The following is a 13,888-nucleotide window of genomic DNA, read 5'->3' on the forward strand; positions in this document are numbered from 1 at the left end:
TTCCATGCCTAGGATGATTTTGGCATGCCCAAGGTCTTTCATCTCAAACTCTGCACTAAGTTGAGCTTTCAAGGATTGTATTTCTAGTATGTCACGACTTGCAATCAGCATGTCATCCACATATAGTAGCAAGTACATGGCCTTTTCAGTGTTGATCTCCTTATGATATACACACCAATCATAATTGTTCCTTGTGAACTTGTGTGCTATCATAAAGTCATCGAAGCGTTTATACCATTGCCTAGGTGATTGTTTTAAGCCATAAAGGGACTTGTTTAGTAGACAGACCAAGGGTGGGTGGATTTGAGTTGTTTTCAAACATCTGGGGTTGTTTCATATAAATTCTTTCATCAAGATATCCATGGAAGAAAGCGATTTTAACATCAAGTTGTTCAAGTTCCAGGTTTTCTTTTGCGACCACTGCTAGCATGGATCTGATTGATATGTGTTTAACAATAGGTGAGAATACATCATGGAAGTCTATTCCTTCGACTTGAGATAATCCCTTTGCCACTAGTCTTGCTTTGTATCTAGGTTTTTCTACACTGAGTATTCCACTTTTCCTTTTAAAAATCCACGTAGACCCAATTAATTTTTGACCTTTAGGCTTTGGAACCAATGTCCATGTGTTATTCTTCAAGAGTGACTCCATTTCCTCCTGAGACCTCATTGCTTCATGAAGATTTAGTGGTTCATTTTCTATTTAGGATGCCACAGAGAAACCATAGACCATACAGTCTGCATGTCCAAACCTTTCTGGAGGTTTTATAACTCTCTTTTCCCTGTCCCTTGCAAGTTTGTAGTTTTGTAGACCTGATGAGTCTTGAATATCAGTACTTAGCTCATCATCATCTGTTAAGTAATCACCTTGGTTACAATATTTAGTTCCTGACAGCTCCACCTCAACCTTTGTGCTCCATTCCCTATCAGAGACTTCAGTGGGTGTTCTTGCAGCTGCTTGGGACTTCAATGGGAATAATTCCTCCGTGAAAGTAACATCTCTACTTACTATGGTCTTTTGTTTTCCCGGCTCAATACACCAAAGCTTGTAGCCTTTGATCCCTTCAAGATATCCCATTAAAACACACTTAATTTCCTTGTCATCTAGCTTTCCCTGTCTGAAATGTGCATATGCAGCACATCCAAACACATTCAAGTCATTTAGTTGGGGGGTACGGATGTCCATTGCTCCATTGGGGTCTTGAATCCAAGTGGAACCGAGAGGCTTCTGTTTATTAGATGACACACTGTGTTTGCAGCCTCGGTCCAAAAAGATTTTGGTACCCCTGAGTGTGACAGAAGGCACTTAACTCTTTCCAGAATGGTTCTGTTCATACGCTCGCCGAACCCATTTTGCTGGGGAGTATTTGGTACTGTGAAATGCCTTGATATTCTTTTATTCTTACAATATTTGTGGAACTCTTTTGAGCAGTATTCTAGCTCGTTGTCTATCCTTAGTTTCTTTTACTTCCAACCAGTTTGATTTTCAACAAGTGTGAGCCATTGCTTGAATTTTTCAAATGCCTCACTCTTATTCTTCAAGGTATATAACCATACTCTCCTTGAGTGATCATCTATTATTGTCTTGAAATACCTTGCTCCGCCATTCGATGGTACTCTTGACGAAACTCAGAGATCTAAATGAACATGATCCAAAAGTGCAGTAGATGTGTGTTTTCCAATATTGAACTTAACCCTTGTAGATTTTCTTCTTATGCAGTATTCATAGAATTTCATTTGTTTCAGTGGCTTCTCTCCATGTTAGCCTTGTTTATGGAGTTCAAGAATACCTTTCTCACTTATGTGAGCTAGTCTGAGATGCCACATCCTGGAGTTTTGTTTTTCTTCAGCTGGACTGGCTGAGCCCACTAATGTGTTCCCTGAGAGGACATACAGTCCATTTGATCTATGTCCTTTCATCATACTTAATGCATCTCTGTAAATTGCCAGTGTTCCTCTCTCGGCCTTGAAGGTATATCCAGCAAGGTCAAGGCTACCTAAGGAGATTAAGTTTCTCTTCGAGTCTGGAACTAGTCTCACTTCCTTGAGGATTACTTCAGTATCATTTTCCATCGCCAGCCTTATAGAATCGATCCCTTTTATCATACAGGTCTTGTAGTTTCCAAGAATGACTTCTCCACCATCAATCTCCTCTATCTCTTCGAACCAGAGTTTATTTGGTGTCATATGAAAAGAGCATCCACTATCAAGAACCCAATGTTGATCAGGTTTGAAATCTGAAACGCATAATACCTAAGCACTTTCATAACCATCTTGGACAGTGGACATTTCACCTTGATCCTTGGCTTTATCTCTTGGTCTGTATCGATCGGGGCAGTCTCTTCTGAAGTGCCCTTGTTTAAGACATGAGAAACACTTCAATTTTCTTGTCTTTGACTGGATCTGCTTCTATTCTTCGTTCTTATATCCCTCTTATCTGATCTGCCCCTTATATGTAGGCTATCACCTATATCTCTCGAGTCCTTCTCCAACATACTCTGTGATTCCTTTGCCTTCAATGCCTTTTGAACCTCCTTAAAGAGTAGTGATTCTTTGGAATATTTCATGGTATCCACAAATACCGAGAATGATTTGGGCAGAGAGTTGAGTACCAAGATAGCCTTATCTTTTTCTTCAATCTCTATCCCAATATTATCTAAGTCCAGACTCATCCAAATTTTCTCCAATTGTCTTCGAATCGATCATCTTGAAACCAAATAGCTTTCTTTTAAGATATATTCGATCTTGCAGTGACTTGGTCATATAAAGAGATTCTAGTTTTGCCCAAATAAGCGCAGTTGTACTCTCCGATGAGACTTCACGGAGAACTTTGTCACTTAAGTGAAGTGTCAATGTACTAAATGCCAATTCCATTATCTCTGTCTTCCTTTCTTCTGACAGAGATTAGGAGAGTTTGTTATTCCCCTCGAGAGCCTTGGCAACCTTATGTTGAACCAATATGGCATGCATTGTCCTGTGCCAGAGTGCAAAGTCCCCTTTCCCATCGAATCGATCTAGTTCGATTTTCCCAGCCATCATCGTGTGAGTTTCACTTCTAAGAACCTGGCTCTGATACCAGTTGTTGTTTCTTTGGTCTCTCCTCAAGTATCGATCAAGACGACTGCCCAAGAACATGCAATACAAAGTTTCTCTTCTTGGTAGCACCCTCAGTAATTTGGATAAGAAAAACAGTAGCAACACTCAAAGAACATGAAAGAAAATAACAGAACGAAAAAAGAAACACAAGATTTACGTGGTTCGATCAAATCGATCTACATCCACGGGAAGCGATCTCATTAAAACGATAATGTTCGATTACAAAACCAATCAGGCGAGCTGTAGCAGCCTTCTTTCTACCAATCACTCTTGTATGTTCTTCTCTTATGCATTACAAAAGAACACATTCACCTTTTGCATCATCCAGTGAGGTATACTTTCTTTCTTCAGGGTTTATTTCTCTCAGCTTCTTTTTCTTGTGATCAACCGATATCCCTTATATCTTGAGCTTCCTTGGAGTATTCAAAAACCAACTGCTCATTTTGATCATACCAGAAACTCGGAGATACCAGCATGGCTCAACTAACTAACTGACTAGCCTTTCTTCAAATCGTTTTGTAACCTTCCATCTACGCAATCTTCAATTTATGACACTGAGGCAACAGTCTTGCTAGGTCCTTGAGTGTTGTACATGTTCATGGACTTGGCGTGATGTTCTTGGAGACACTTTATCGACGGTTGAATGTTGCTATAAATGATGCCCTCTACCCAAACTTAACAGCGTTATATGGATTCTCCATATGTGTTTGTTTTCTTACTTACCACCTCTACATCATCTCCTTTCCACATTAACAATAACTGGTGCATGGATGATGGCACGCAATTATTGGTATGAATTGAATATCTCCCTAACAAACCCTGGAAGCTAGCACTGAAGTTGACCACGAAGAAATCTGATAGAGATGATGAGACCCTACTGTGACATATGCTAGTAAGATACACAAAGTCTTTATATATTCTTCGGTAAAAGCTGTCACAAAGACTTCTGTAGGAATCAAGTCTTCCACACTCTTCCCCAACTTCTGAAGAATCATGTAAGGTAGAATATTGACAGCGGAATCATTATCTATCAATAGTCCAGACACCGACTTTCCATTAACATGTGCCATGATGTAAAGTTGTTTAATATGTTTAGTTATCTCACTGGTATGTTTCTTCATAACCACTATTTTCTTTTCATCAACAAGAATTCTAGCACAATCTTTCAAAATATCATTTTGAATGGATTATGCAACAATTTTATTTTTCATGGAAACGTCGAATTCAGAGATAATTTTGGGCTCGAACTCATTCGGTAACATCAACGAGTCTGTGGTGCACTACCTCGTGGAGCCCGAGTTCGAGTGCGTTTTGAAGAAGAAGAAGCTTCGTCAGAGGTAGCCATGGTAGCTCACAACAAGCAAAAACTCACCAAGGAAAGATGTCGCAATATCGATTGTTACCTCTTTAAAAGGTAAATCGATGTCGGCATTTCAGTTGGTTGCCGCATATACGCTGAAGGAAATGCTATCGTGCGCCCAGACGAACTCTCTCTAGACACCAACCAATCCTTTATTTATATAGGATTCATGTGCAGCTAGGGGACTTAAAGTACTAATGCTCTCTCCAAAACTAGAAATCGAAAAAGGGGAATTAAGGGATAATAGCCGAAGGCGGACTAGGAGCTCTGGAAGGCATTACCCCTGCTACAGTTGACGGTCCTAGTTCTGTTACAGTAAGAGCTGTTGCTGGAATAAGCAGTGACTTGACTGTTGGAGGAAGAACAGCAAAATGGATTATGCAACAATTTTATTTTTCATGGAAACGTCGAATTCAGACATCATTTTGGGCTCGAACTCATTCGGTAACATCAACGAGTCTGTGGCACACTCAAATGAGACAAAATTGAGCCTCACCATGAATGTAGCTTTTCTGACTATGTGACCATCTTCCTCTGATAACAGGTCATCATATTCTTCCTCATTATCCTCAGTAGCCCTCTTCCCAAACTTCTTATTCTCCTTTAATGACTCATCCACCTTTATCATACGTTCTGCAGCCTTTTCCCTTAAAAACCTTCATTTTTAAGTTCAAGAAAGAGGCTTTGGAAATTTGTATGTTCCACATGCCTCCATTGCCCATTGGGGGCTATCATAGGAGGAATAACAAAACAAGGCTTCCTTTCATATTTTTTATGACTATCCAGGAGTGGTGACCTCTAAAGTACCTTTTGGAATGAGTGTTGGTCATATCTTCTTTCATCATTCATGGCCTTAGTAGACGAGATTCCTCCAAGGTACTGGTTCACATGCCTTTTGGCCATGAATCTCCCATCATATCTCGTATTCCTCCTCCTTCTATAAAGCACATTCCCTCTACTGTAATGATTATTTTCTTCATAGAAAATTTATGCACTTTTGTCATTAACCTCAAATACCAACTTGCTAGGTACCCAGAATTTCCTTGTAACAACGCTCCGACTGAAGAATATGTTTTCAACTACAATTTTCTTATTTTCATTGATTTGAAACCGCAAGTCAGTGTTATTCACATTCACGTTGGCTATCAGGGGAAAATGGTCTTCATCCACTAATATTGTTTCTTTTTTCATGAGAAATTTCAGAATCACCTTATTGATTCTTTCTTGTAGGACATTTTTAAAAGCTTGATAAGTATTAGTCTTATGGTTGAATGAATTATGACAGTTACATTAGTCCCTTTCCTTTATCTTCTTTCTGGTCAGTAGCTTATAATCTGGGGGGAAAAGTTATAAACTTTTCTTTCACCAAGTAATCCAAAATTTCTGTTGCCTTTGGCGCATCAAAGATATATGGCATTTGAACTGGATCAGCATTCTTCCTAAAAAATTCTTCATTCTTGCGCTTCAATAACGGGACCGTGCATGATCCAAAATTTGTCACTTTTGCCAAGGCGATTTCCTCAACTTCCTGGAAGTAAGTTCCTACAGTGGATTTTTTTTATGACTTTCATCACGCAATAATTCTTCATACTTTGACAATTTGGCAGCAAGATCATAATTCATCCCTTGGAATTTCTCTCTAAGATCGAAATCAAGTCCTCGTTGTGCCATGTTCACACATTGTGATTCAGGAAGGAAAAATCTGAACATACTCCTCGCTTTCTTGAACTTACATATGAAATCATTAGCAGATTCTCCAGACTTTTGGATTACCCTTGATGATTCTGCTATACTAATCTCAGGAACTGTTCTGAATTATGTATGGAATTTTCATTCTATGTCATGCCAAGTCAAAATGGAATTTCGAGGTATTGTTGAATACCACGTAAAAGCAGTGCTAGTCAAGGAATTAAGAAACAACCATTGCTTGTAGTTGGGAAAAATTATCCAATTTTGCTAATTCATCACATTGTATTGTAAACCTTGTTACATGTTTCTTGCTAGACTAACGATCTTTCCCAGAGTATAAAGTGAAGTCTGAAATGTGATATCCTCGTGGATAAGGAATATCATGATCGACAACATCAGGGAATGGCTTGTGAAAATCTGGTCAGTTGATTGGCATCACCCTAGGCCATAAAACTCCTGAATAACATCACGTACAATCTCAAAGTCCAAAACTGAAGTCTGTCTTAATGGGTGTGGAGGATAGCATGCCTCCTTGAGTGTTCTTCCCTGAATTTGGCATTGAATATCCCCACATATTTCCCCATCATCACACATCCCTTGATGTATGTTAGGAGAAGTCACATCAAACACAATACATATGGCTTGTTTACAATTGCTATGTTTTGGTGTCTTGGCCACGATTCATCCTTCCTTCTGTGTGGACGAGTATACTTGCCTTCCTCAAGAGACACAAAACCCAAATCCCCCATTTCCCCAGCGGTGAGCTTCGTCTGTTTGAGAATTCCCCGATCCTTGACCTTGATCCGTGAACTGCTTAGTCTCATTGTATTTGACTTTGTCATCCACTGAGGGTTGATTCCTCTCTTTTAGAGATCTCATCCACTATGTTATCTTTGTCATATTTGTCATGAATATAATAAAGGAATCAGTCATACCTCTGAGTTCACTGCGTTTTGTTGTTTTACTCCAGAGACTTTATAATGTTCACATGAATTTCTTGGCCAATAGAAGATGCAACTCTTTCTTTCACAGCTTCCTCTTTGAACTCATGCACATGTCGTTCTATTAATTTCCACCACCATCAGTATCTTCTACCAGTGAACAATGGTACTTCCCTCGAGATTGGGGAATAACTTCATGCTTTTCTGTACGCTTTGGAGGCATTGGTCCCACTGGACGTGTCAAAATCTGTTTGCACAGAAAATTGAGGGGCGTGTCAGGCATGTGATCATGCCAAATGTACCCATTATAAACGTTGTGTATCCTGATTAAAAATATTTTTTATAATTATCTCGATATGATTTCAAAGTTAAGAATTTGGTTAATAAATATAGTGAAAATTGCAGAAGAAATATATGAAAAACATCAAATTTAATTATACTGATATGAACTTTAGCGACATTTTTACAAGAAATATGAAGGAATGTGTCAAAAATTAAAGAAATTAAACTACTGAAAATTGTAAATAAGTGAACAAATAATTGAGAGAATTTGCAGAAGTTTTTTGATGCTATTTGTTGATGATTTTTGCAAAAGCTTCTTCTGATCCTTGCTGCTGGTTTTTGTTCAACTCCTCCAAGTGGTTACAGGAACCTTCCACGATCAACCATGGGTTGTGGACCAACTTCTCCAATCATGCAGATCAACCGACTTTTTTATGGGTTGGCAACTGAGATTTCGCATTATATGGACCTCACTATGGACTTTGTAGAATTTGAATTTTCCATATTCGGACTCATCAACAGTTTGTTTATTTTTTAGTCGTCCATTTTTAGAGAATGTTCGTAAAACTTTTTTCCAGACTTTTTGTTAATAATAATAATTAAACCACGTAATATCTAAGTTTTTTAGACCAACTCTTTTCCTATTAATTTAGGAAAATTGTTGATACATTATTTATTGATGTATCATCCAATTTTTGTATGTTGAATAATTGTATTTTTGTAATACGTAAGTTTGTATAATTCTTTTTAAAAAAGTGAAGGAGGTTTTAAGATATTGATTTTCACTTCTTTTTTATATCATTTTATCTTTAAGCATGCGATAATGAAATAAGATGAAAAGTGAATTAATCAAGGAAATTGAATGATAATATTAGATTTAATTTTTATGACTGGCAATAAGGATTGAAATAAAGAATTTTTTTTTTTATATTTGATTGTCAAACAAATATATATAGATTTTGAATGAATGACTGATTAGCTAGTATATGCTTGTTGGTACATGTTTATTTTGCTATTATTATTTTTTTATCACATATTTTTATTGTTTTAGAAATAAATACTAAATAATTCAATACTGATGTGTTCCCGATCATCTTCCCCACGGAGGGACCTGGTCATTTCCAACTATCTATGCTAAATTTGACCAACTGCTCAATAATAATAATAATAATAATAATAATGTAAGTAAAGTCTTTCAATGACAACATAATAAAAATTTATTAGTCAAGAAAAGATGAATCTCCTTTAATTAAATTCTATTACATATTAAACTTTCGATTGGCTGGTATTTGATGGATGATCCAAAATTCTTCATTTCATATTCTAAAGATATGAAGAAACAAAAACAAATAATAATTGACATGGTAACCTTTTTGCGTGATTGTAAAAGAGACAATTAGGACTTGGCAAAATTATAATTGGCCAACATAGATAGGATTCTTTCGTGGCCCGGCCCGGTTAATAATGTGTTTCGATTATATATATATATATATATATATATATATGAGTAATGCTACATATACAACCAAATTCATACAACAATTCTTACAACACAAAAAATTCAATACAAAAATTTCATTTATCAAAATCTAACGATAAATTCAATACAAAATCTCTCGAAATAATAACAAAACCTCACGATATAATAATAAAATATCACGATATTATTGTTGTACATATCGTTGTACGATATTTTGGTTGTACCTATCAGAGCCGTATCTGTGTTGAATGAGGCCTGAAACGAAAAATAAAAAATGGGCCCTCTTGTTGCAGTAATAAATATAAATTCAATTTTCAAATAACAAATATAATAATAAATACATAAATATATCAAAACCAATATATTACATCAATAACAACTCAATAAATATTTAAAATAATTACATAAATACTATTCGTCTAGTTTTTTAGAGACGAAAATATTTATCAAATCTGTGTAATACAATTGTCAGACCATTTCTTTCCCAATCGATAAAATAGTTAGCCCTTTTAGTCTATCTTGCGACATTGTTGATCGAAGATAATTATCATAGAAACTACACTTTTAGTCTCTATAATTGTAGAAACTACAAAAGTCGCACATAAAATTTATATAAAATTCATAATTCAATTATAACTCATTAAAAAAGTTAAATCATACGATATGTGCTTTAGTTATATATTTAATTAACATGATCTCTAAGCACATTATAGTGCTCATATCATAAGTAAATTTCATTTTCAGTAAGGATGTTTTAATATAATAATCTACAAATATAAATATAAATGTGTATTTATAAAGAAGATTTGAAATGGAAATAAAACATAATTAATGAAGAAAATTACTTACTTTCAGGCTTAAAAGAAGTAGGGAAGCGTAAACTTTATTTGTTGAATGAGAACAAAAATCAGTGTTGAGATTTGAGGTGGGTTAGAGAACAAATNCTCATAAAAGGTACGGCTCTGGTACCTATAGCATTATTCTATGTATATATATCATCAACAAACTAATATATGTTTAAACTTAATATTGGATAATTAAATAATAATAATAATGGTGACTGTCATTTGCATGTGGTTGCTGCTTTAAATTTGGGAAGGAAAAAAGAAAAGAAAAGAGAGAAGCCTAAGAAAACACATATTTGCTTTATTTTTATCTCACTAAAACATTTGTATTTCTCTCTCTACATATACATACACCTTATGTGTGTATGTATGTGAAAGTAATCGTACTGCTGATACTCTCTTTTCATTTTCATTTCTCCTCGGTAAAATATTCTGAATACTATAAAAAAAAATACTAAATCAGCTCTGTTCTCTTTCTCGTTTGATATTTTTTCTTCGCTCGCGATCTTCCTGTTCAATGGGCACCGTTTAGAACTCACCCATCAGGTTAAATTTTATTATTATTATTTATTATCTTGATTTGTTGCAAAGGGGTAAAAAATTGATGCTTTGATCGATGGAAGTAGATAATTAATTTTGGGTTGGTTTCTTGCTTTTTCGGGTGTTTGTTTTATGGCAGAACACGTGTAGAAAATACAAGAGATAAAGAAAAAATATTTAGTTGAGAAAATTCTCCCCAAGGGTTTTGATCATGGCGGTGGTGGAAGATGCTGGGGGGGTTAACCCGATGACGTCATCGAATCGGGATGTGGCGCAGCACGGAGGCGCTGGGGATCATCAGCAGCAGTCAACGAAAGCCGCCGCCGACTCCCAAAAGTCAACGAAACCCACCGATCAGAGTTACCATCTGATGCAGCAGAAAGTTTCCAACGGACATCATCAGCTGCAGCAGCACGCCATCAACGCCGATGGAGTGTCTCTGGAGAATAAAATGAATGGGGATGCTGATGGAGGGGAGGCGTTTAAGAGGGAAATGAGAGATTTAGAGGAAATGCTGTCCAAACTGAACCCGATGGCGGAAGAATTTGTGCCACCATCTCTGGCTGCCTTTAGCAGCGGCGGGCACCATAGGTTGCTGATGACGCCGACACATGTTGCTGCGGCGGCTGCAGGGCACTTTGGGTACAGCGCCAACGGTTTTTTATTGCAGCAACATGCTAACTCGGGAGCTTCGACCGGAAATTCTTTCAGAAGGGTTGGTATTTTATTTGGCAATTTTTCTCCACCCAAATGAGTTTCTATTGAAATGGTTTCCCACCTTTTCTTTTCTTCGTATTTTTATGTTTCATTGTAATAATCAGGTTTTATAATTGCATGTTTCATTATTTGGTTGATGAAGATTAATTCTGAATTACATTAACTCAATGGTTTGAATGGACTATAGTAATCAGTAATCTCCTTTCACCATTCTAATCACGTTTTGTTATAGGGCTTAAGTTTGTTTTTTATTTTGCTTACGGTATTGATATGTACAGAAGAGAAATGGCTATCCTCAAGGAAAACGGAGGATGAATAGCCGAACAAGCATGGCTCAAAGCGATGATGTGATCAGGAGGACTGTGTATGTATCTGACATTGATCATCAGGTACAGAGAATTTAGATTTTGAGGTCTGTGTTTTTCTAGTACCTCTTATAGTTTTTAATAACAGCATGTCTTGTTTGAAATACAGGTTACTGAAGAGCAGCTTGCAGCTCTTTTCATTAATTGTGGACAGGTAAGTGCCTGTTAGTAACTATTCCTTAAACTCTGTGGTTTTGAATCTGCTTTTACTACACAGTATATGTTTCAAGTGTTTTTACCAAGAGATTCTCGATGAAGGTGGTGGACTGCCGTGTTTGTGGCGACCCTAATTCTGTTCTACGTTTTGCGTTTGTTGAATTCACTGATGAAGGTAAGTTGGTCAGTTGTTTGGTGACGTATTACAGTTATTGACAGAGTTGTATCACATGACATTCTCTGGAGAAAACTTGCAGAAGGGGCTAGAAATGCTTTGAGTTTGGCGGGAACTATGCTTGGATATTATCCTGTGAGAGTGCTGCCTTCCAAAACTGCAATTGCACCGGTTAATCCGACATTATTACCTAGGGTAAGAATTTACTTCATTTATATGCTACCTGTAACACGTATTTGTTGGGAATTAAACACTAACTCATTTCTGTTATTGTGCCACTAGTCTGAGGATGAAAGGGAGATGTGTGCTAGAACTATTTACTGTACAAACATTGATAAAAAGGTAGTTCTGGAGTTTACTGTACATTTGACATGTTGATGATAAGTATTTATAGAACATTGGCCGATTTGCTTGTTTAATGCAGGTTACTCAAGCTGATGTCAAACTCTTCTTTGAGTCCATTTGTGGTGAGGTATGTCTTTGCTCATTCGATAACTCAGAATTAACTCATTTCTCGATAATTTTACCATCCTATGGATCACATTCTTTGGTTCAGGTTCATCGATTGAGGTTGCTAGGTGACTTTCATCACTCTACTCGTATAGCTTTTGTGGAGTTTATTATGGTAAGAAACACTTATTTAAAGATCTTACTGGTTAGTGTTAACATATGAGATTTGATTAGTCTTGGGTGTAGATCTTTTCCTTGTGGAGAGATCGACACGAGAAAATGATTTTTTGTGATATATTGGAGTGATAATTTAGCCACATTCAATACAAGATTTTCCACATTAACAGATTTTTTGCCGATTCAAGGGGAAATGCATCCTGTTTTGTTCATTCACCTTCTGTCAGGACATAGATTCCATCAAATGTGTGCCGTTTTAATTTTATGGAAAGTCTATTTACTAACATAAATAGCCTTTTTAACATAACAATGAATATCATTTGCAATTATGTCAACCTATTTGGAGTTTGTGCACGAGGTCTTAAGAGTATAGATTTTGTGGTTTGTTAAGGGGTAAAGAGCTGAAGGATTTATTTAGTTTTTTGTTTTTATTGAAGAAAAACCTGAGAAGTATTTGATAATTTAGTTCCAACTCACTCCTTAGGCACTTCAGATGTTTGTCAATGAATCCTTGCTTTTAAGCTTCTGGTGGCAAGCAAGTTTACCTGATTTTGATGATCTTAAATTTCAACTCGATTATCTTTGAACTTCATTGTTTTAATTTCATAATGTCATTTTCCCATGTTAGTATCATTTTTTTTTCATTTTGCGTATAAATTGGAGGATGAGTTTAAAAAAATTACTTTCTTTTTGGTAATTCTGTGTTTGATGCCATTTATTGGCCCCTTTTCTTGATGTTTTGTAGTTTTGGTTTTGATTGTCCTCTTCACAGGAAACTACCAATTATTCTGGCATGTTCCTGGGTAGAGTCTTTTCAGCCGCTTTTGCTTATTTTTTTCTTTCAATATTGGATCTTGATTTATGGTGGAATCCTTTATTTTCTTGTAAGACTGCTAGTATATCATTGTTACGTTGAAGACCGCATGACTGAAAAATTTTGCATCACTACACGCAGTCCCTTTCTTTTTTGGCCGTTTCATAGGAGGGGGATGGTGCGGGTGTGGGACAGATTTTCAGTCTTCTTCTTGTTGCAACTTGAGATGATATTCAACAAAAGCATTTATCGTTTGGCAGGCTGAAAGCGCAATCGCTGCTCTTAACTGCAGTGGTGCAGTCTTAGGATCGCTGCCCATAAGGTTTGATTCATCCCTTTGTCACCATTTCATCTGTTGTTCCCATAACCTCTTTTCCTTGTGGACAAATAGGCCTCACCTTAATACGCTTTCTGCAGGGTAAGCCCGTCGAAGACCCCAGTACGACCTCGTGCACCACGCCAGTCTATGCACTGAGTTTTTCTCATGAGCTAATTTTCTGATAAACACCTCTCTCTATATGTATAAACCCATTGCATAGATTCGGAAAGTTTTAAAAAGTATATTGTGGCATTTATGTTATTAGTTTTTCTTCTTATCGCGTCTAAGGTGGTGTCTTCACCCGCATCGGATATTTATGGTTGCCTGTTAAGCTTGTAGAGAACGACGACCATGTCCGAGACTTTAATTATCGTGTCGGTTTCGGTAGGCTGAGCCTCAATGTAACTCTACTGTTTCCTGCTTCTGACCTGAAGTGAAACTAAACTAATTTTTGCGAATTAATCATATCATCTTTTCTTTTA

General features: G+C 36.6%; 1 protein-coding gene across 3 annotated transcripts; it reads left to right on the top strand.

Annotated features, from left to right (window-relative positions):
* The first annotated feature begins 10,017 nt into the window (after positions 1–10,017).
* Positions 10,018–13,888, top strand: LOC140986320 (polyadenylate-binding protein-interacting protein 12-like). Of its 3 annotated transcripts, XM_073454503.1 has the most exons (12): positions 10,018–10,239; positions 10,373–10,948; positions 11,229–11,339; positions 11,425–11,469; positions 11,574–11,646; positions 11,729–11,841; positions 11,929–11,988; positions 12,071–12,118; positions 12,203–12,271; positions 12,758–12,808; positions 13,348–13,409; positions 13,505–13,888. In XM_073454503.1, the coding sequence occupies exons 2-12, from the start codon at positions 10,445–10,447 to the stop codon at positions 13,560–13,562; spliced, it is 1,194 nt and encodes a 397-aa protein (XP_073310604.1). In that variant the 5' UTR covers positions 10,018–10,239; positions 10,373–10,444; the 3' UTR covers positions 13,563–13,888. The 3 variants fall into 3 exon arrangements, with proteins under 3 accessions (XP_073310604.1, XP_073310605.1, XP_073310606.1); XM_073454504.1 differs by lacking the exon at positions 12,758–12,808; XM_073454505.1 differs by lacking the exons at positions 12,758–12,808; positions 13,348–13,409; positions 13,505–13,888 and adding an exon at positions 13,229–13,270.

Source organism: Primulina huaijiensis, chromosome 10 (assembly GCF_012295235.1).
Source record: "Primulina huaijiensis isolate GDHJ02 chromosome 10, ASM1229523v2, whole genome shotgun sequence".
NCBI classification, from domain to species: Eukaryota; Viridiplantae; Streptophyta; class Magnoliopsida; order Lamiales; family Gesneriaceae; genus Primulina; species Primulina huaijiensis.

What these genes read in the sequence shown, in the direction of transcription:
- LOC140986320 (XM_073454503.1), top strand. Translation starts at nt 10,445, where the DNA reads ATGGCGGTGGTGGAAGATGCTGGGGGGGTTAACCCGATGACGTCATCG. An exon ending in TTGAGTCCATTTGTGGTGAG is followed by an intron (nt 12,119 to 12,202) that starts GTATGTCTTTGC and finishes TCTTTGGTTCAG; the next exon opens with GTTCATCGATTGAGGTTGCT. An exon ending in TTAGGATCGCTGCCCATAAG is followed by an intron (nt 13,410 to 13,504) that starts GTTTGATTCATC and finishes CGCTTTCTGCAG; the next exon opens with GGTAAGCCCGTCGAAGACCC.